This window comes from Lipotes vexillifer, unplaced genomic scaffold (genome assembly GCF_000442215.2).
Source record: "Lipotes vexillifer unplaced genomic scaffold, Lipotes_vexillifer_v1.1 scaffold390, whole genome shotgun sequence".
In the NCBI taxonomy this organism is placed as follows: Eukaryota; Metazoa; Chordata; class Mammalia; order Artiodactyla; family Lipotidae; genus Lipotes; species Lipotes vexillifer.
The window spans coordinates 2,178,777-2,200,374 of record NW_006784503.1 but is presented as its reverse complement, the minus strand read 5'-3'; the positions used below and the strand labels follow the sequence as shown (position 1 = coordinate 2,200,374).

At 50.2% G+C, this 21,598-nt stretch overlaps 1 protein-coding gene across 1 annotated transcript in view; it reads left to right on the top strand.

Moving 5' to 3' along the window:
* The window catches only part of GREB1 (growth regulating estrogen receptor binding 1), a 70,002-nt gene that overhangs the window by 31,461 nt on the left and 16,943 nt on the right, over positions 1-21,598 (top strand). The window contains exons 13-21 of the mRNA XM_007456907.1: positions 246-443; positions 1,171-1,351; positions 3,080-3,275; positions 4,722-4,858; positions 10,256-10,595; positions 12,171-12,286; positions 13,587-13,786; positions 15,672-15,761; positions 18,620-19,233. Coding sequence (XP_007456969.1) covers positions 246-443; positions 1,171-1,351; positions 3,080-3,275; positions 4,722-4,858; positions 10,256-10,595; positions 12,171-12,286; positions 13,587-13,786; positions 15,672-15,761; positions 18,620-19,233 — 2,072 coding nt within the window. The remainder of the gene's footprint in view (positions 1-245; positions 444-1,170; positions 1,352-3,079; positions 3,276-4,721; positions 4,859-10,255; positions 10,596-12,170; positions 12,287-13,586; positions 13,787-15,671; positions 15,762-18,619; positions 19,234-21,598) is intronic.

Genomic DNA, 21,598 nt, shown 5'->3' with positions numbered 1-21,598 from the left:
TAGGTCACAGCCTCTGTGCCCCCCGAGTGCTGTTCACCCTTTTATTTTTAAGTTAGGAAAAGGGTGTGAAATCACCATCACGGTGGGTAGCCCGGAGCAGGCGCTCAGTGAATATTGGTGTTTTCCCCATTCTCTCATCACTTTGTGTGCTAGACGGGGGCCCCCTGCTTGATTCCCTAGCAGAGGTCCAGGGCTGTAGCCATCTGCTGGCGTGCACCTCACCTTGATGGGGGCTCTGCTTCCAGGTTACCATCTGGAGCCTCACCGCATCCGGCCCTTCCAGCTGGCCGTGGCCCAGAAGCTCCTGTCCCACGTGTGTTCAATCGCAGATTCCAGCACCCAAAATCTGGACTTAGGATCCTTTGAGAAGGTGGACTTTCTGATTTGTATTCCACCCTCAGAAGTGACCTACCAGCAGACGCTGTTCCACGTCTGGCATTCAGGTACGGGCCTTTCAGGGGCAAGTGTGAAGTCTGTGTGGAGAAGCTTTGATCTGTTTGCATTCAGATTTGGATTCTAACACCATCTTTACTTCTAAAGTAGAGGGTGCCGTATTAACACCCCGGTTTCATAGCTCATGAAACTGATGCCCAAAAGAAGCGACTTGTCCCCTATTTTATAATCTCTTAAAGGTAGAACGTGACTTAAGCGTTCCCTCTGTCCCACTCAAGTCAGTGAAGTATGTCCCGATATCTGGCGTCAACTTAATGTATTTTCCCTGTGCTTCCAAGGGGATTAAACACGAACCACACAGAGAGTCAATGTCTTCACTTGGAGGGTTCACTCTGAGTGCTCTAACCTAAGGCCTGGTGGCATTTAGGCTGGAGATGATTTGGGTGGGTGAGAGGGGACCTTTCCCTTTCTTTCAGTCACCCGTGCTGGGATCAGCTGCTTCACGAAGGCAGCTTTGCTGTGCCCCTGGGTGGGCTGTGTACATACCACGCTGGGGAGCAGGCCCACCTCCAGGCCCTGCTCCTGCAGGCAGTGACACGACAGTCGTTTGCATGGGAATCGGCCTCCCTGACTCACACGTACCTCCTGCATCCCTGTAGCCTCCAGTCCCAGCAAAGGAGCCTCTGCCATATGGGAGATGCTCCTCAAGTGTCTGTTGCTGAGTGAAAAACTCAGGACCATGTTTGGAGTTACTGCTGTATTTTCACTGTGTTGCAGGGGTTTTGCTGGAGCTTGGCTTGGAAAAGGAGCACATGACCAAGAAGAGGGTCGAGCAGTACGTTTTGAAGCTAGATGCTGAGGCGCAGACAAAGTTCAAGTCCTTTCTGCAAAACTCCTTTCAGAACCCACACACGCTCTTCGTCCTCATCCACGACCACGCCCACTGGGATCTCGTGAGGTTAGACTGGCTTTGGCACATGGCAGGGCTGGCATTTCCCTTCTTTGAATGAATATGTATGCATAATACTGTGGGTATAAGTGTTAAAAAGATGAATGGTGTTGGGGGCTTGGCATTTGTAGGCAGATGCTGCGGGTGTATTTCAGACCTTAGGGCCGGAAGTTACCTGAGGGATCATCTAGTGCAGCCTCTGAAAGGCACCATTATGGCAACTAGAGAAGGGAAGCACCTCGCTCAATGTTGCAGGCTGGGGTGGGGGAGGGAGGGTATCAGTGGCAGAGCAACAGGTGCCGGGAAGGGATCCTGATGGGAGTAGCTCTGCCCAGGCCCCTTCCTGATGGAGCCCCATTGGCTCTGGATACCCTGGGTCACAGCTGGTGCCCTTCCCAGGGGAGATTTTACTTTCTCAATTCAAATGAACATAAATCTAGATGAATTTCACATGGTGTCAAGCCTGGAGTCTGGCAGGATTCCTGGGTGTTTACCAGGATTGGTCATCTCCGTGAGACTGGCCTTGGGGTTGTGTGTTTAGACACTGCCGCTGACATGGATGAGGGGGGAAAGAAGATTGTGGGTCGGGTATTGGAGGAAGGCTTTGATTTAGCGCAGGGTCAGAAGCTCAGGGCTGGCCAGAGCCTTAAAGTTCGCCCAGTTAAAGGGTTTACATTCTCGTGTCCATGTATGGGCGTGGGGGAATTTGAACATTCTGAAGTATATAAAAGGCTAAATTGTAAATATTCATTTGGTGGTTAGGTTTCTCAGAGTGGCTACCTGCCACTCGAAAGGTGAATCACTGATGTTTTCCTGTCCCCCTAGATTTACAGACAAGAATGCTGAGACCACTGACCCACTGAGAAAGGCTGAGACGCACTTGTCTCCTCGGCCCCGTGTCCAAAATGCTTCCCATTCCTGACCCTATACTTTAAAATTTAGTAGAGAATTTACCATGTTACGTCCTCTTTGGGTCATTTCAAGATCAGTAGGAGGGCTTCCCTGGTGGCACAGTGGTTGAGAGTCCGCCTGCCAATGCAGGGGACACGGGTTCGAGCCCTGGTCCAGGAGGATCCCACGTGCCGCGGAGCAACTAGGCCCGTGCGCCATGGCTACCGAGCCTGTGCTCTGGAGCCCGCGAGCCACAACTGCTGAGCCTGTGCGCCTGGAGCCCGTGCCCTGCAACAAGAGAAGCCACCGCAGTCAGAAGCCCGCGCACCTCAACGAAGAGTAGCCCCCGCTCCCGGCAACTAGAGAAAGACCGCGCGCAGCAACAGAGACCCAATGCAGCCAAGAATAAATAAATAAAATAAATTAATTTATTAAAAAAAAAGAAAAGATCAGTAGACTGTTGGAGAAAAGGATTTAAGGAGGCAGGTGTACAATCAGATGGGGCCGAGGGAGAAAAGGCGAGACTCATTGACAACTCCTGGGTGAGCATTCCTGTGCTAGAGAAGCGGGTGGATTGTGTATCTTGCAAGCAGTCCTCTATAGACACCGTTCCCCCAGCCAAGCTTTTAATAAGTCATGAGTATTCAGGGGATTCCCTGACGGGTACCTGAAGTGCAGTCATATTTAAAAATTTCATTTTGCTAGTCATGGGCAGAGCCCTAGCTTCGATTGTTGCCAGCGTTGGGAGCTCGCTGTCAATTGATCCAACGGCTTGATTGTCGTCAAATGACAGGACAGTGCTTGCCATTCCACTTATCATTTCTTCTCCCTCTTTTGCTCTCTCAGTAGCGCTGTTCATGACCTCTACTCCCAGAGTGACCCGTCCGTGGGGTTGGTGGACAGATTGCTCAACTGCAAGGAGGTGAAGGAGGCCCCCAACATCGTGGTGCTCCACGTGACCTCCTTCCCGTACGCACTGCAGACGCAGCACACCCTCATCAGTCCTTACAACGAGATACACTGGCCGGCCTCCTACAGTAATGTGAGTGTCCCAGGCTTCTGGGCCCATTGTAGCAATGACCTTGCGCTGGGAGAGATCCTATTCACTAAAGACTTGACTGACTAGCCCAGTTGAGGGTCAGTGGGTTCTAGCTCCTTGGATCTTTGATTCTACCCAGGGTTAGATTTAAACCCTTCTTGGTCTTTAGAAACCTTCCTATGTGCATTTGTTGGCTCCCTGTCTTAGAGCATGTAATGCAACACAGTTGGTTTACTGTTTCTCTGGCGACTGAAGCTCTCTGAGCAGCGTTCTGAACACCTGCCTTCCTGGTGTTGGACGTACAGCCCTCTAGGGCTGTGGGGATTTGGACTCCATATGGGGTGACTCTAAGTCTGTCTAGAAGCCCTGGAAATGTTCCTGTCTTTCCTACTCCTGCATCCTTCAGCAGCGAGGTTCAAAATCTCCTTCCTCAAACTGAACACACGTCCACAAACCCTGGTGAGCTTTATTTCAGCTTATCACCTGCCATTTTCTCATCAAAATAGAAGACAGCAGTCATTCTGGTAATTTGAGAAATCTGGTGGTTGGATTCCACCTAATTACACAAGCAATAAGTAGACATCGAGTTGCGGACTTTTTCGGAGTGTCTCGGAATCATCCAGGGAACTTCTAAAGGTGCTAATGCTTGGGTTCCTTCCCGCTGATTCAGAATCAGAGGTAGCAACAGCATTTGTTTTTATGTAGCGCTTACCGTGAGCCAGGCAGACACGGTTCTAAGTGCTTTATCATATGAACTCAGATAAGACTCAGGTGCTAGGATGATTTCTGATTTACAAATGGGGAAAATGAGGCAGAGGGGAGGGGTTAAGCCACTTGCCTAAAGCCACGCAGCTAGAATGTTCTGGAGCCGGGATATGACCCAGTCCAGCGAAATCCACGGCCCTCATGTTTAACCACTGTGCTACTTGAGAATGAAGTTCACGCCTTTGTAATTTTAGCATCCTCCCACCACTTCGCCGTGCTCTGAAGTTTGATAAGCTCTGATGCTAGTTTGGGAGGAATTTTATATCAGTGTGGGTAAAATTGGTTGGATAAATGCATCTCTTTCTGCTGATTTAATGGCAGCTGAATGCAAAACAGTTGATTTGTCTCATCCTAAAACCAGCTAAAATTGTTGGAAAGAAGCAATTTTAACAAAGGAAGTTGTGTGTTTAAAAAAAAAAAGAGGCCGATTTTCTTCTTGGCAAAGGCACTGGGATCAACTGAATGGAAAAGTCTTGACTGATGGGGAGGCGCCGGCCCTTACGCGTGGAGTGCTCTGTGCTCTGGGGCGCAGAGGAAAGACAGTTGTAAAATGTCATCCAGGGGATTTCAGAGTCAGCACAGTTCAGATCCAGATGCCTGTCCAGGTCATCTGTGCACCCAGCATGTGACCCCTTCGGTCCCCACAAAGGCGGTGTTTGCGTGACCGATGCGCTTGTGTTTTAGGGAGTGGACTTGTATCCTGAGAATAAGAAATACTTTGGGCTGTCCGAGTTCATCGAGTCCACCCTCTCAGGACACAGCCTCCCCTTGCTGAGATACGACAGCTCCTTTGAGGCCATGGTCACCGCATTGGGAAAAAGGTACCCGTCTCTCTTGAAGTTACTAAAAATGCTCCGTCGTACAAGGTGAGGAATGTGCAGCCAGGGAATTCCAGGGAGGGAGCCACCTCTCTCCCTTCCTGGGTGACTCAGTCCCTCCATTAAAGGGATCCTGGTTTATTTCTCATCTTGCATTTTGGGCCAGTGATGTTGTTGCAGAAAATTTGAGAGATGAGAATGGGCAGAAATGTGCTAGAATGTGGGATTGCATGTCTGAGACTCAAGGGAGGGCAAGAAAATGGGAGGTGAGATAGCAAAAGGTGTAAAGGAAGAGAGAGTGGCGGTCAGTTGGCTTTGTCTTCATTTCCTTTGCATATCATCTACTGTGTGCTTATTTCTTGCCAGTCACTGTTCTTACTTTGATTATGTTATTTAGTCCTCCCGACCTCTCTGAGCCAGTTGCTATTATTATTCCCATTTTGCAAATAGACTGAGACTCAGGGAGACCCCATGGCTTTCTCAGGCCACACGTCTAGCGAGTGACAGAACTGGGTGTGAACCCAGAGTCAGTGCTACCTTTTCAACCCTGTCACAGCAGACCCCTGAGGTGGATATCAGCACTGCCATCTTACAGATGAGGGAACTGAGGCTCAGGGGGGTTAAGTGCCGACATCCACACAGTTTATACGTGGAAAAGCCAGGCCAAGTTTTACAGACTGTCTAATACAAAACAAAATGAATGGCTCTGCCGCCAACTGTGGGTGTTGAACTGAGCTCTGCCGTCTCCCCTCATGGCACCTCATTTGTCTCACTTGCTGACGAAGGGATTGAATTAGATATCTCCTTCCCAAGCTGTGTTCCAAGGTATACTGCTGGGTGTTAACAGTTGTTATGTCACGAGGGGTTCCATGGTCATATGTGTTTGATAAACCTTACATTTAACAAAGGATTCTTCTCGCAATGAGAGTTCTCAAAGCCTTCAACGTGCCATGTGTGCTATAAATCTCCAAGAGACGGCTAGAGCGTGGAGCATCTCCATTGTCTCATGGGATTAGTGTTCCCCAGAGCACCCTTTGGGGAACTAAATCCCTTTCAGCTCTGATGCTGATGGGTTTAATCAGGCCACTTCTCCAACTCATGGATTGTCAGCTGAGCTCTCATAAGCTTGCTGAGGGAAGACACCCTCCAAGATTTTACACTAAGGCTGTGAGAACTGACCTTTGTCCTGCCTCTGCTTCCCTGCCTGACTCCCCAGCTTCTCCTCGTGCAGCAAGCATGTGCTGCGTGCTTAGTGATCTGTAGATGCTGGGCCAGTATTTTCCATTTATTGCCTAATATAATCCTCACAACGGCACAGTGAGATAGGAGACACTGTTATTCCCCCATTTGACAGAGAAAGAAACAAAGACTTGGGTTAGGTCACTTGCCCAAAGTCATGTGGGGGGTTTGTAGTGAAGCCAGACCAAATCCTGGTCACTTAAGTCCAAAAGAGTGGACCTACTAAACTGTACGGAGCGAGCTCTCACAGCTGGTAGAAGGCCAGAGTGATCATGGCACCATACATCCTGGTTCTACTCTTTATTAGTTTTAACTTTAGGCAAATCATTGAACCTGCCTGAACAGTCTACTTTCAAGTGATATTGTGCCACTTCCTATATAAGATTCTTACAATAGTATGTTTCCATTTCTCTCCTCCTAGGCTTTGTGCTTTTGTTATCATACATTTTACTTATATATGTTATAAACTCCCCAATAAATCACATTTGCTTTAGGCAGTCAGTCATCTTTTAAAGATATTTAAATAAGAATATATTTTAAAACCTCCTTTTTTGTTTATGCACATAGTTAATACTTCCAGTGCTCTTCATTCCTTTGGGTAGATCCAGATTTTTATCTGGCATCGTTTTCCTTCTGTCCAAAGGACTTGCTTTAACATTTCGCAGAGGGAAGGTCTGCTGGTGATGAATTCTTTCAGCTTTTATGTGTCTTTAAAAGTCTTTATTTTGCCTCATTTTTGAAAGATATTTTCCCTGGGTATAAAATTTAGGTTGACTTTTTTCTTTCCAAGTATTCGAGATGTTGCTGTACTATCTTCTGACATACATTGTTTCAAGCCAGAAGTCTGCTGTCATCGTCACCTTTGTTTCCCTCTGTGTAATGACCTCTCTTCCCCACCACTCCCTCCCAACCCCGGCTACTTCAAAATGTTTTAAATTTATCACTGATTTTAAGCAATTAGGCCTTGGTGTGGTTTTCTTCACGTTTCTTGAGTTAATTGAATTTTCATCAGATACGAAAACATTTTAGTCATTATTTCCTCAAAAATTTTTTCTACATCTCTCCTTTCCCCTCTTAGAGTAATCCAGTTGTACGTATATTAGCCTACTTGAAGCTGTTCCATAGCTCTCTGATGCTACAGTCATTATTTTCTGTTTCCCTCTGTTTCATTTTAGATCCTTTCTATTGTTATGTTTTCAAGTTTACTAGTGTTTTTTTTTTTCTGCTGTCAGTCACATCCAGTTTATTTATATTTATATTTTTATTTTTCACAAAAGCAAAATAGTCATATAACAAGGTTCCTAAGAGAAGAAGAAAGGCAATATCAGGTAGCACATACATGAATGTACACACTGACAAATTGATAATAAATTGTTACTTGTGTTTGTTTATTCATAAGGACTGTTCCTTGCAAGTGACTGAAACCCAACTTGAACTACTTTGGGAAAGGGAGAGGAATGCACTGACTCATGAAATAAAAGGAGAGGTTGAATAAATAAACCCCAGAACCAGATGCAGCTGGTTTCAGGAACAACTTAAGTTAGGTATTAAACACTCTGCCAAGACTGTGTTGTCCTGTCTTTGGTATTTTTCTCTGTGTTAGCTTTATTGTATCTCATCACACACTGGTTTCTTCCATGTGTGTGCTGACAACATCATCCCTAGCTGCTGCTGAACTTCATATTCATAAATAGTTTGAAAAATCCCAAGAAAAGACTGATGACCCATCCTGGGTCAGGTAGCCATTCCTGAACTGATCCATTGTAGCTGGCAGGGCCGGGCCAAATACCAAGATGGTAGCTCCCATGAGAATTCAGGATCCAGTGTTTTTTCTGTCTCAGACATTTTAGTTTTCATCTCTAGAATCTGAGTCTTTTTTTATGTTTCCATTTAAAATGCTCAATTTTTCCTGTATTTTCTTAAACATATGGAATATAGTTATAATAATTGTTTTAATGTTCTTCTCTACTAATACTGTCATCTGTGTTGTTTCTGGGTCAGTTTCTGTTGGTTGATTTTCCCCTTCCTTATTATGGGTTGTATTTTTCTGCTTCTTTACATATCTGGTAATTTTTGAGAGGATGCCAGACATTGTGAATTTTACCTCGTTGGGTGCTGGATATATTTGTATTCCTATAAATCTTCTTAAGCTTTGTTCTGAGATACAGTTAAGTTACTTGGAAACAGTTTAATTCTTTCAGGTCTTGCTTTTAAACTTTGTTAGGCAGGACCAGAGCAGTTTTTAGTCTAGGGCTAATTTTGTTCACTACTGAAGTGAAACCCTCTAAGTACTCTATAATATTTCATGAATTTTGATGTCTTCCACACTGGTGATGGGAACAGGAACTATTCCAAGCCCTATGTGAGTTTGAAGTCTTGTTCCCTCTCATCCTTTTGGATGGTCCTTTTCTTGGCTTTGGGTAGTTTTCTCACGTATATGCACTGATCGCTACTTAGCTGAGGACTTGAGTGGGACCCTCTGCGGCTCTCCTGAGTTCTCTTATCTGTGCAGTTCTCTCCTCTTTGGTAATTTCCCCCATGAACTCTGGCTGCCTTGGTTTCCCTGGACTCCAGATCTGTCCTCAACTCAGGGAGACACTGGGACTTGCCTGGGTTCCTCCTTTCTGAGCAATCCTGGGAACTCTTTCCGGGTAGAAACTGGAGGCTCACCTAATTTCTTTCCCATTTCGAAGGATCACTGTCTTTCATTGCTCATTGTCTTGAAACACTGTTGTTTCATATATTCATCCAGATTTTTAGTTATTTCTGATGGAAAAATAAATCTGGTCCCTGTTACCCTGTCTTGGCCAGAAGCAGAAATCTCTGCTTGTCCTTTGAGCAGAGTTGAAAGCAGATGTTGGAGGTGGGGAGATGAGTGTGCTGCTCCCTAAGGGACAATGTGCTCTTCTTACCTTGCTCAAGGTGACAAGGGGCCACCACAGCTGGGGCAGTGCTGTAGAGAGTGGAGACAATACATTTTCCACTCCGCTCTCTTTCTTCCTGGGCACTACTTGGCCAGTGCACCAGGGAAAGGGTAAAGCAGTGCTTGGGCCACTGGTCCCCTTTGTGCCAGAACCTGCAGACCCTTAATGCCTTCCCAAGACAGCACGGGCATTGGCAAGTTTGCCAGGCCAACTCTTCAGTTCGCAGAAGCCATAAAGTAGTTGAGTGCTAAGGAGAAAGAATGAACAAAAGTATAACGATGGGCAGGAGAAGATATCAGAGATGCTGTTGGAAGGTAAGCTGGCTGCCCTGATAGAACTCACAGGGTGACACGGACCATGGGAATGTTCCTATCTTTGTAGGTCAAGAAACTACTTTATCTTTGCTCCCAAAAGCCACTGAGTCAGGGGACTCATTCCATCTAAATAAACAGCCAAGAGCATTGCCTATAAACGGAACATCAATTTGTCTACTCCTACTGAGAAACACAGAGTGACATAGAGTGACTTGGATTTTTCTGGTGGTGTTCTGGGGTCTGTCTCTGGCACAAGGGTCAGAGCTGCTCTGGCAGTGCACGTAGTTGTGGGAGGGGTCTCCCCCTTCGTGTGACCACAGCTTCTGAAACACAAACTAGGATTCTTGGTTTGACTGGCTGTGTTTGGATTTGTAATTCATCTGTCAAATTAAAATCACATTAGTTACATTTCTAATAACTCACTGTACATGAAATGAATGATATGCCTTTAGGATGGTCCCCCCAAATCTGGGGTAAGTGGTAGCTGCACTTACATACTGATTACTGATGGTTACTATTACTATTGCCGGTGGGAACCTGGGGCAAATTACCTAACTCATGGAAACATAAATTAAGCTGATGATGGGCATTTATTTTACTCATTCATCTAGTCATTGAACAGATGTTTACTGAGCAGCTAGTATGAGCCAGCAGCAACAGCAAAACTTTGCTTCTGTTTCTCAGCTGGAAATGATAAAGCAGTTTTTGACCTGAATTCTAAGGAAGACTTCAATTTCAGGTTGTAAACAACCAGCTTCAAAAGGCAACACCACTTGTCTGTGATCCGGGAGTTGCCTGTGCCCGAGATGGCAGGTGTCTGGGTTACTTGTTTGCCCCGGGAAGGCCTTTCTGTCTCGGAGCTCTCCCGGCATCCTTGGGGGTTGCAGCCCTGGGTCACGACGTGGTCTCTCTGTTCCTTGCAGGTTCCCCCGCCTGCACAGCGCGGTGATCAGGACCTTTGTTCTCGTGCAGCACTACACGGCCGCGATGATGGCCGTGAGGGGCCTCTCTCAGATGAAGAACTACACATCGGTGGAGACGCTAGAGATCACGCAGAACCTCATCAACTCCCCGAAGCAGTGCCCCTGCGGCCACGGGCTCATGGTCCTGCTGCGGGTGCCCTGCTCCCCGCTGGCAGCCGTGGCCTACGAACGGCTGGCCCACGTGCGGGCGCGGCTGGCCCTGGAGGAGCACTTTGAGATCATCCTGGGCAACCCCAGCTCTGGCATCACCATCGGGAAGCACTTCTTGAAGCAGCTCAAGGTGGGACAGGAGTGGGGATAGACTCCTGGGAGGGCAGTGGGGCGGGACCACCAGGGGGAGGGGAGGCGAGGGAGTGGGGTGGCGACAAACTCCTTAAGGTCCCATCCCGGTCCATAGGTCCATCGTGGCCTCTGCATACCGGGCCACCCCTCCAGCTGCCTCTCTTGCCACATCCCTACCTGCAGCTTTCAGTCCAGCTGTACTACATTACCTATAAAAGCTGCACCCCCCCCAAAAAAAACACACTGTCTTGCTCTTTCAAACTTCTGGGCTGTAGCTTGATTTTATTTCTTTCTGGGGATTCATTTCTTCTTCTTCTTGTTTATTTAGCTGATGCCTATCGATCTGCAGAATTCAACTCAGTGTCTTTTTTTTAAAAAAAATTCTTATTTATTTATATATTTTCGGCTGCGTTGGGTCTTCGTTGCTGCGCGCGGGCTTTCTCTAGTTGCGGTGAGCGGGGGCTATTCTTCGTTGCGGTGCATGGGCTTCTCGTTGCAGTGGCTTCTCTTGTTGTGGAGCATGGGCTCTAGGCATGCAGGCTTCAGTAGTTGTGGCTCATGGGTTCGGTAGTTGTGGCACGTGGGCTCAGTAGTTGTGGCATGCAGGCTCAGTAGTTGTGGCTCGTGGGCTCTAGAGCGCAGGCTCAGTAGTTGTGGCACAGGGGCTTAGTTGCTCCGCAGCATGTGGGATCTTCCCGGACCAGGGCTTGAACCCACGTCCCCTGCCTTGGCAGGCGGATTCTTAACCACTGCACCCCCAGGGAAGTCCCCAGCGTCTTTTCTTCTTTCAGGAAGCTGCCCTTCCCCCTACTTGTCCCCCTGCGCCCCCCCAAACTGGGGCAGGTTCTGGTTTCCCTGCCTGTCATCTGGCTCCTCCCCCAGCAGAGAAGGGCAAGGACAGCCCCACACATCTCAGCCCCCCAGACTAGCACAGTGCCTGGACCATAATCGCCTTTCACTAAACTTACAGGTGACGGAGGATGCAAAAGGGTTAGGGTGAGAATACTGAGAGAATAATTGGGAAGGCACTGTGAAGGCACAGCTCCACAATGGAGAGAACATAGTACCAAATGTTAGACAGTTGAGGATATATACTGTCTCGCAAAGAATCAGTCAGTCAGTTGGCAGATATTTCTTGAACAGCTGATAAGCGCCAGGCAGTATTCTGTGTGGCTGGGAGTCCCGTGGTGAAGCCAATGGTATGCGTATTTGCAGTTTAAATTTGATAAAAATCCAGCGAGGCATTGCAAGGGTTTTAAATCAGCAGAAGGACATCAAGGTTCCCTTGGAGCTGGGCTGGTTGGAAAGTAAGAAGTCTTACAACTTTCTTTTCTTTTTTTTTTTTTTTTTTTTTGTTGGTCCGCGGGCCTCTCACTGTTGTGGCCTCTCCCGTTGCGGAGCACAGGCTCCGGATGCGCAGGCTCAGTGGCCATGGCTCACGGGTCCAGCCGCTCCATGGCATGTGGGATCTTCCCGGACCGGGGCACGAACCCGTGTCCCCTGCATCGGCAGGCGGACTCTCAACCACTGCGCCACCAGGGAAGCCCACAGCTTTCTTTTTAATTACCTGCAGATGTGGCAGAAAATTGAGGATGCGGAGTGGAGGCCTCAGACCTACTTGGAGTTGGAGGGCCTGCCGTGCATCCTGATCTTTAGTGGGATGGACCCGCATGGGGAGTCCTTACCAAGGTGAGTGGGGCGGGAATGTGTACCTGGGGGTCTCTGAGGAGCCAGTTGCCCGGGCTTGCCGCTGGGGGCTTTGCCAGGTCAAGCTTCCCCTGCCCGACTCTTGGGAATCCATTCACATCAAAGTCATCATAGATGTGTATCTTTATGGTGACCGTTTTCCAGCAAATGTCAGTGAAATGCGTCTGAGGCCTGGGCACCTTTTCCTGATTCTCAGACAGGCACCCCCCGGGCTCGTGGTGGTGGATGTGGGGACTCCTGCTGGGCTCCATGAGTGGAGGCCCTGTAGCTGATGAGGAAGCTGAGGTTTACAGAGATTAAGCCAGTGTGCCACATGGCGGACACCAGGGCCGCCCGGCTTCTTGCCGTTTGGCCACGCGACACTTATGTGCGGGCCACCTCGCGCCGCGTACTCATGGGCCAGGTAAAAGTGTCTGCACGGGTTTCAACCTCAGTTGTTGCCGTGTCACGGATCAAGTCTTCTATTCCTCAACTCCGTGAGGGCTAAGACAATGTCTTAGTCTATCTTAACGTTGAGCAAGCATTTACTTTTTGTATCAGGCACCGGGCTACACTTTTAATCTAGCATTTGCACCTTACGATCAAGTATTACTACCCTGTTTTATAGATGAGCAAGTGAAGGGTCATTTGCTTTGGTAAAAGCCTAACTGAAACCCCCATCTGCCTCTCTCCAAGCCCTTTGCTGTTTCCCCTGCACAGCTCCAAGCCCTGCCCCAGCCTGCCCTCTGTGCCCCCTCCTCCACGTGTGTCGTGACACATTGGCATGTCTTCCCAGGCAGACTCTCGTTTCCAGTATGGCGATCACTTGATGACATCCTCTCCCTTGCATGGGGTATAATCTTGGACACATTTTAAATGTTGACGGAATAATCAAGTATCCACTTATTACATATATTTCTCCCAGCAGTGCACATAGATGGTTATTAATATTCATGGCCATCTTTCAACTGAAATAAATCTGAGCCTCCAAGAAGTTGCCCAGCTTGTTGAGGGTCTGTCGCCAGGAAGTGGCAGGGCTGGGGTTCAAGCCTCACTTTTGTCTGACCTGAAAGTCAGTGTTCTTTTGATTCCAAGCAGCGCGGGGCTAAATGCACGGCAGGGGCCCCCAGAGACTTGCAGTCAAACAGACTTTGTTGCTCAGGGGTCCCAGTGATGCTGTTTGCTTCTCAGTTTGCGTGAGTCCTAGGGGCCTAACGAGGAACGCAGCGTGCTGGTCCCCAGCGCGAGCTGTACCTCCTCTGTAGAAGGCGGTCGATAGAGCCCTTCTTCCGTTTCCTCCCAGGTCTCTGCGGTACTGTGACCTGCGGCTCATAAACTCCTCCTGCCTGGTGAGGACGGCCCTGGAGCAGGAACTGGGCCTGGCTGCTTACTTTGTGAGCAGCGAGGCTCCCCTGGAGAAGCGGGCCCGGAGTGAGGCCTTGGAGAGCGACGCCGAAAAGCTGAGCAGCACAGACAACGAGGATGAGGAACTGGTGACGGAAGGTGCGGAGGGCCGGGCTAGGCACCTGTCCCACGTGCGGTGCGGCCCTGGGCCCACCTGCTGGTCAGCAGCTCCCGATGAGAGCCATCTACATACATCTTTGGGGGAAATCCCTCAATGATTTCAGATTTTGCCTTCTCCCCCTCATTTTTGGTCATGTGAGAAAATGGAAATCCCAGCAGGTTCTTTGTAGCTCTAGAATTCTTAAAGAGTAGGAAGAAAAATGGAGATTTCCTAGGCTTTAAGTTCATGCCTTGTTTGAATTGCTGGCGGGATTACTGCCTGGTTTAAGGTTCACTCGCTTGTTCCTGTACGTGAATTAACAGGATCTGTCCCTTATTGAGATTTATGAAAACAGGCTAGTTTCGTTTGCAGACATCAAAGTTCAACGCCATGGTTTTTTTTGTTTGTTTTTTTTTTGCGGTACGCGGGCCTCTCACTGCTGTGGCCTCTCCCGTTGTGGAGCACAGGCTCCGGACGCACAGGCTCAGCTGCCATGGCTCATGGGCCCAGCCGCTCCGCGGCATGTGGGATCTTCCCAGAGCGGGGCGCGAACCCATGTCCCCCTGCATCGGCAGGTGGACTCTCAACCGCTGCGCCACCAGGGAAGCCCAACGCCATGTATTTTAATATTTTAATATTTAATATTTTAATATTCCGACACATAAATCGGAGCAATGCAAGGCATTTGGCTGTAGTCAACAGGATAGCGAGAGAAAATAAAAAGCTGCTACTACAAATATGCAAGGCATTCGTGGGGTTTGGTGTGGCAGAGAGAGAGACGGAAGGAGAGCTGGAAGATGAGGACTCTCTTCCCCCTCCGTCTCTGGCTGTGTGGCTTTGGACAGGTCACGTCACCTCTCCAAGCCTCAGATGACTCATCTGTAAAGTGGGGTGGAAAGACCCGCCTGGTGCTGTGGGAAGCTTTCACAGACGTGCATGGGACCCTGACATGAAATTGCCCGTGGAGTGAATCCACACTCCTGGAATCTCCCGACCCACCTCTGTCCTTTCCCCATTCGTTCCTCTTGGCTTCCGGCCCCTACGCCGCACCCCGGGCTCTTGGCCACACTCATCTCATGAGTGTGCTCTGCTCTGTCACCTGTGGGCCACACAGGCGTTCTCCCGGCCACTCGAGTCCCCTCTGCTCCGTGCTTCACCTGGAGATCCCTGCCGGCCCTTCAGAACTGGGGTCAGGGTCACCTTTCCCAGGATGTTTCCCTGCTCCTGCTTCTCCCTGCTGGGTGGGCACCTGGCCCCTGGGCTCCTCCCTCTTTGCTCTTCTTACTCTGTCCTGTAGCTGTGACCCCTGGGCAGGAGCCTCACTGACCCACCAGTGCCTCACTGGCCTGCTCTGTGTTGTACACCTGTCTCCTCAGCAGTCCCTCAGAGGAGGATGCCTGGAACGTGGATGGATGGAGGGATGGATGGATGGAGGGAGGGATGGAGGGATGGATGGATGGATGGAGGGAGGGATGGATGGATGGATGGAAGGAGGGATGGATGGAGGGATGGAGGGATGGATGGAAGGAGGGATGGATGGATGGAGGGAGGGAGGGAGGGATGGATGGATGGATGGAAGGAGGGATGGATGGATGGATGGAAGGAGGGATGGATGGATGGACGGAGGGAGGGATGGAAGGAGGGATGGATGGATGGAGGGAGGGAGGGAGGGATGGATGGATGGGTGGAAGGAGGGATGGATGGAGGGGTGGATGGAGGGAGGGAGAGAGGGATGGATGGATGGAGGGATGGATGGGTGGTTGGGTGGGTGGGTGGACAGATGAGAGATGATATGTGTGAACGCACTTTGTAAACTGTGAAGTGCTGGGGGAACGTACAGGACCATGATTACGGGGCCTCTTCAGTGTGTGTGTTTTGAAACAGGCTCTACATCAGAGAAGAGGAGCCCCGTGAAGAGAGAACGATCCCGCTCCCATGACTCCGCGTCTTCATCCCTCGCCTCTAAGGCATCCAGTGAGTCTCCAAGGGGTAAAGATCCCACAATTGGACCGTTTTTGTTTTTTGAGATTTCAGAGAATGAAAAGAGATCCTTTCTTTTCAACTAGAACTGGAAAGGGAAGGGATCTACGAAGAACTGGCCCGTCTAGAGAGTACGCGTCTCTCTGGACTTGGGCGGGGAGTGGGGGGTCCTTCCCAGGAGGAGGCCGTGCCCTCTGCCCCTGCAGGGCCTGTGCCGGGTGGTGTCAGAGGGCCCTCCCTCTGTGCTCTACAGGCAGCTGTTGGTTTGGGGAGTCAGGGGAGAGGAGCTGGGTGAGTGTTCTTGTCGAGTCTGAGGGCGGAGAGAAGTGGACACAGAAGACTTCACTGGGGGAGAAATAACGAAATGGAGCGAGTGTCACTGACCCCTGGACGTGGACCACACTTTGGTGGAGGGAGCGGGAAATGTGGATGAAGTGCTCCAGGTCTCTGCTCTGAGGGACGCCTCGGCCTCAGGAGCAGTCAGGACGGGCACACGTGAGACAGTATGGCATGTCTTCCCACCACAGGCATTTACGGAGAACCTACTCTCTACCTGGCTCAGGGCACTGAGAGATCAATTAGATACGGACCTGCTCTCAAGGAAACCATTGTTCCTTTGGACCAGGTTGTGTTGCAATAGGGGCTGCTGTATTTTTTCTGCACACATATTCACACCTGTGAGGTGTTACGGTTATGCATATGAGGAAGTAATTAATTTCGTCTCAGGTGAGGCAGATTTAGCGGTAGGGTTTGATCCCTGCAGGTTTCAGAGAGCAGCTGGCCTTTGGGCCTTGCAGGAGAAGGCTTTCCAGGTGGCGGAGACTTCACAGGTAGAGGAGGCTTGGGGCCTGAAGGTGTGTGTGGTGCTTGGGTGCAGTGAGTGGTCCCAGGGTTACAGCTCAGGGTCAGGGCGTGGCTGCAAAGGTCAGAGCACATCAGGGGGTTTGGCTTGGGGCCTTCTTTGGTTTCCTTTCTCCTTCCCCCTCCCCACCTGCCCACGGATAATAGTGGGCCAGTGGTGGGGCTCTCCCTCACAGGTGTGCATAGAGGGAGTCAGAGGAGGCCTCCTTAACATGAGCCTGGTCTCTGTGATAGAAGAAAGGTCTGATTTATAGGCTGGAGTCAGAAGAGCCAAATGCTGCAGCTTGTTATCCTTCTGCCCCAAGCAATAGAGGGAGCCCAGGGTACCAGGGGGGCACCAGGGGGCCATCTGTGCCATTAGAATAGAGAGGTGTGGTGCTTTCTTCTTCCCTGATCCTGGGCTGACAGCTTTCTAGAAGGTTCTGGGACACGCAGGTCTGTGCAGTGTCTCCAGGTGGAGTAGAATGCCCAGGCTCCCAGCCAGCCTCCTCTTCCGGTGAGGTGACTTTTTAAAATTCCTCAGAGGGTCCTGGGATCTTAGGGGTCTCTGATGAGATGCTTCCCGTGTCTCTGATGAGATGCTTCCCATGTCTCTGATGGCCTTTGGTGTAACTCCCACGTTTCAGGAGGTCCAGGGAGAGGAGACTTAGCCACAGGAGTCAAGAGCAGGGGGCAGGGTCACACGAGTCAGCCTGGGAGGGGCTGGGTCCCTCTTTTATAGACTGACAGTCCCCCTGGATTCAACCAGGGCAGAATGACTGAGGTCAGGGTGGGTGGACGGAGAGAAACATCAGTGTGGGTCTCCGTCCTCCGGGTCCTCCCAGTCTGGGCTTCACAACCTAGGACATGGGTGAAGACATTTGGGTCCCCGTGGTTTACTTTTGGAACCTCATGCCCCTTTCATGTGCTTTGTGTCCACCTGTCCCTCCCCCGGGCCAGATGCCCAGGTCCTCATAGCCTCCCCGACCCTGGTCCTTAGCTCCTCCGCTGCCTCTGAGCTGATCACCTCGGGTGGCTTGCCCGGGGAAGAGGCATTTTAGCAGGAGTCAGGCCTTTAGCCTAGGGGGACAGGCCGGTGCTGCATTTCCTCTGTCCAGGAGCAGCCTGTAACCGAGCAAGACGCAGGCTGCGGGGTTGAGTCAGAGCCTTGCTGGGGAGCTGGGATCCAGTGGGGAGGTTGGCTGAGCGGTGTGGTGAGCAGCGCAGGCTGAACCAAGTGTCGTGGGGCAGGGTCTGGGGAGGGTGGCCTGGGGAGCAGCTTCCCTCATCTCCAGGAAGAGAGCAGAGCTAAGATAGAGATGGGGTTCCCGTGGAGCCTGAGGTCCTCGGGGTTGCTCGGAGCTGGCACGCATGCCCCGGGCAGATGTGGCTGGATTGATATGAAAGACAGGGACAGCTGTCTTTTATGAAAGACAGCTTTTATTGTCTTTCATTGATATAAAAGACAACGCTGCCCCTCCGTGTCCAGGGACCTACACTCTTCTTGCCTTTCAACATGGTCCACGTGGGGAAAAGGGCAAAAGAAGCCCCGTATTTGGGCAGCTGCTGTGCGTACTGCATTTTCCTTCTTGAGTTTTTCTAGAAGCTAAGTGGTTGTAGCATTAGAGTCAAGCCTTTTCAGTCCTGTGAGTTTTGCTGCTTTGAACCAGAAGCACCACTATGCTGTGCAGAGGGGAGATCGGAGCTCCAGGACCCACCTGCACAGAAGCAGGAGTGTAGGCTGGGCGCTGAAGGTGAGGGTTCTGGAACAGATCGGGGAGGGGGGGATGCAGAGGAGAGGCCTTTGCGACGTGTATGGGGCCAGGGAGAGGTGCTGGCTATCTCCCCGCAGCGCCTCTTGGCTTTGTCAGAAGGACAGAGGAGTCTGTATTTAACCAGAGGTGGGATGACATTGGTGGAAATTCCCAGTCGTTGCAGGTAAGGGGAGTTGGTGCTGCAGAAGCAGGAGCGGTGGGTGCGGGGCCCTGACTGACGGGACCCTCTCTCCGCAGGCTCAGCGCGGTGCGGCGAGTCCCCGGCTCAGGCTCAGCCGGCGGGGCCCTCGCGGGGGGACCGCGCCCGATCGCCTCAGCCCTGCGGCCCCGCGGAGGAGGGCAGGGCCCCGGGAGAGAGACAGTGGCCCCGGGCAGGGCGGGGGCCGCCGTCGGTCATCAGCAGGCGCAGCCCCGGGCTGGCCCCCCAGCCGGAGCCCGGCCTCAAGACCGGCCAGTGGAGCATCCAGGTGTCAGTGCCCTCATTGTCCTCCTCGGGCTCATCCGCGATGCCTGCCACCGGCCCGCTCGTCCTGCAGGCCGCACAGTGCTCCATGACCAAGGCCTGCCGGCGGCCGCCTGTGGTCTTCCTACCCAAGCTGGTGTACGACATGGTCACGTCCACTGACGGCAGCGGCCTGCCCAAGGCCGCCTCGCTCCTGCCCTCGCACTCGGTCATGTGGGCCAGCTCGTTCCGGCCCCTGCTCAGCAAGACCATGACGTCCACAGAGCAGTCACTGTACTACCGGCAGTGGACGGTGCCCCGGCCCAGCCACATGGACTACGGCAGCCGCGCCGAGGGCCGCGTGGATGGCTTCCACCCGCGCCGGCTGCTGCTCAGCGGGCCCCCCCAGGTGGGTGCCGCGCCGTGCGCCCGGGCTCCGCGGGGCTTGTGTTCGCGCCCAGAGGCAGGTTTGGGGCTTATTCACACCTGCCTTCCCGCGGTGGAATCTCAGATGGCCCTAAGTGGGCAGGTGGACGGCTGGGTGACCTCCATCCTCTGACCTTGGTTTCCTCCTCTGCGTGATGTGTGGGTGGAGTTCTCTTCGGGTGCTTGCTGCTCCTTCAGGCAACGATTCTGCATTTCCCACACTATTGCATTCGGTCCTCACGGTCAGTCTGCGGTTCCCTCCCACTCTGACAATGGAAACCAACCCCTGTTTCTGCCCTGCAAGATTTTGGTGAAACTGAACAGGGAGATGAGAAACCTGTCACCATCTCCCAGCTCTTTATGTTTTTCTGACAACAAAAGACCGTTTCACCTGTCAACATGGCAGGAACCTGGGCAGTGTGAATGTCAGGTGTCGTGGGCATGTAAGGAGGACGTACGAGGTTGGTTAGGGGTCTCGGGAGGGGGCTCGGCCAGACAGGGCAGGGCTGGAGGGTGGGCCCTACAGTGAACTGCCTGGGGTTGGATTCGGACTAGAACATCACCTGAGCCCTGGGCCGGTTCCAGCCTTCTCTGTGCCTCACTGTTCTCGTCTGAGAGTGGGGAAGATAATAGCACCTCTATCACAAAAACAGGAGTGTTAAACAAGAGAATAATTGTAGGGCACCTGGAACATGGCCTGAGCCCTGGAAAGCACTGTTGTTGTCACCATCATCATCACTGTCCCAATTCAAGACGTGTTTCCTTTTCACACCGAATGTTCATTCCCCTGCCAGGTACCTACCCCAAGAAACCCAAACCCACAAAAATATGTATAAGAATGCTCATTTTTGTATTGTTTACAGTAGTTAAAACACAGACTGGAAACAAGTTGCATTGGTCAAGTTTGGTTGAAAACATTTGGGCACAACAGTATCATGCAATTCAGCCACAGAGAGTTTGAACTATTCAAGAGCTCTTTATATACTGACGTTGAAATTTCTCTAAGATATTTACATTTTAAAGATCAAGTTGCAGAATAATATATACGTGGTGTCATATCAATTATGAAAAAAATCAGTGTGTGTATGTGTCTGCGTGTGTAAAATATCTATATTTACATTTTAAAGATCAAGTTGCAGAATAATATATACGTGGTGTCATATCAATTATGAAAAAAATCAGTGTGTGTATGTGTCTGCGTGTGTGAAAATATCTAAAAAATCCCTGACAGGAGAGCTTGGGGGAGGGGGGGGGGACTGGAATTGGTGACCATTCTACTTTATTATTGATCTGTATTTCTTGAACTTTTAAATGAGTATATAGTACTTTTCATAATTTAAAAAAATAGGAAAAAATAAAATGTTTTTTAAAAAGGATTCCTGGTTTCTCCATACCCCTCACATTACTGAATGTTATCAATCTTTAAAAGCTCTTGCCTTTTTGATAGGGGAGAAATAGTGTATTTCTAGTATAATAGTAAGGGGGACTATATTTTAATATATTTATTGGTCATTGGTACTTCTTTTACAGTGACTTTCTGGTTTTGTTTCTCTATATTTCCTTTAGTCCACTTGACTTTTATTCTTTTGCTTTGTTCTTTAGATTATAAATTTTAATCCTTTGTCAATTACATCTATTGCATATATTTTCTCCAAAGCTCCCCCCCAGTTGTGTTTCATATTTTCTTTTTAAACGGGTCAGTTGTTTCCGGGACTTCCCTAGCAGTCCAGTGGTTAAGAGACTCCGCGCTTCCAGTGCTGGGGGTGTGGGTTCCATCCCTGGTCGGGGATCTAAGATCCCACATGCCGTGCGGCACCGCCAAAAAAATAAAAAGTTAGTTATTTCCATTCATCAGCATTTGTCGAATACTTGCTGTGAACCGGGCGTTGAGCTAAGAACTTGGAGAGCACATTCTTAGCGCACCAGGGTGGAGGGAGGCGAGGATAGCCCACAGGTACCCATGTAACCAGTTGTGACCTCAGTGAACTAAGACCAATAGTATACTGGCCTGGTGCCGGGCTTGAGGGGGCAGGGGACTCTCTAAAACAAGAAGAAAGAGAAGGAAGAAGAAAAAAATCATTTTTTAAATTTCTTTTCCTGGCCTTAGGAGGAGAGAAATGTGATGCCAGCCTTTTATGTCCCGCACAGTGAATTTTGTTGTCTTACTACAGCCATATCAGTTAATATAAGATAGCAATTTGCAATTATGCAAGACTCTTTTAAGACATTATTGAAATGTCAGTTCATTGTTTTTTGAAGCAACTTTGTTCAGCTCCTGATGCAATCCTACTTCTAACAGCTTAAACCATGTGGCCAGTTAAAATCTGGAAAGACATTTGCAATGATTT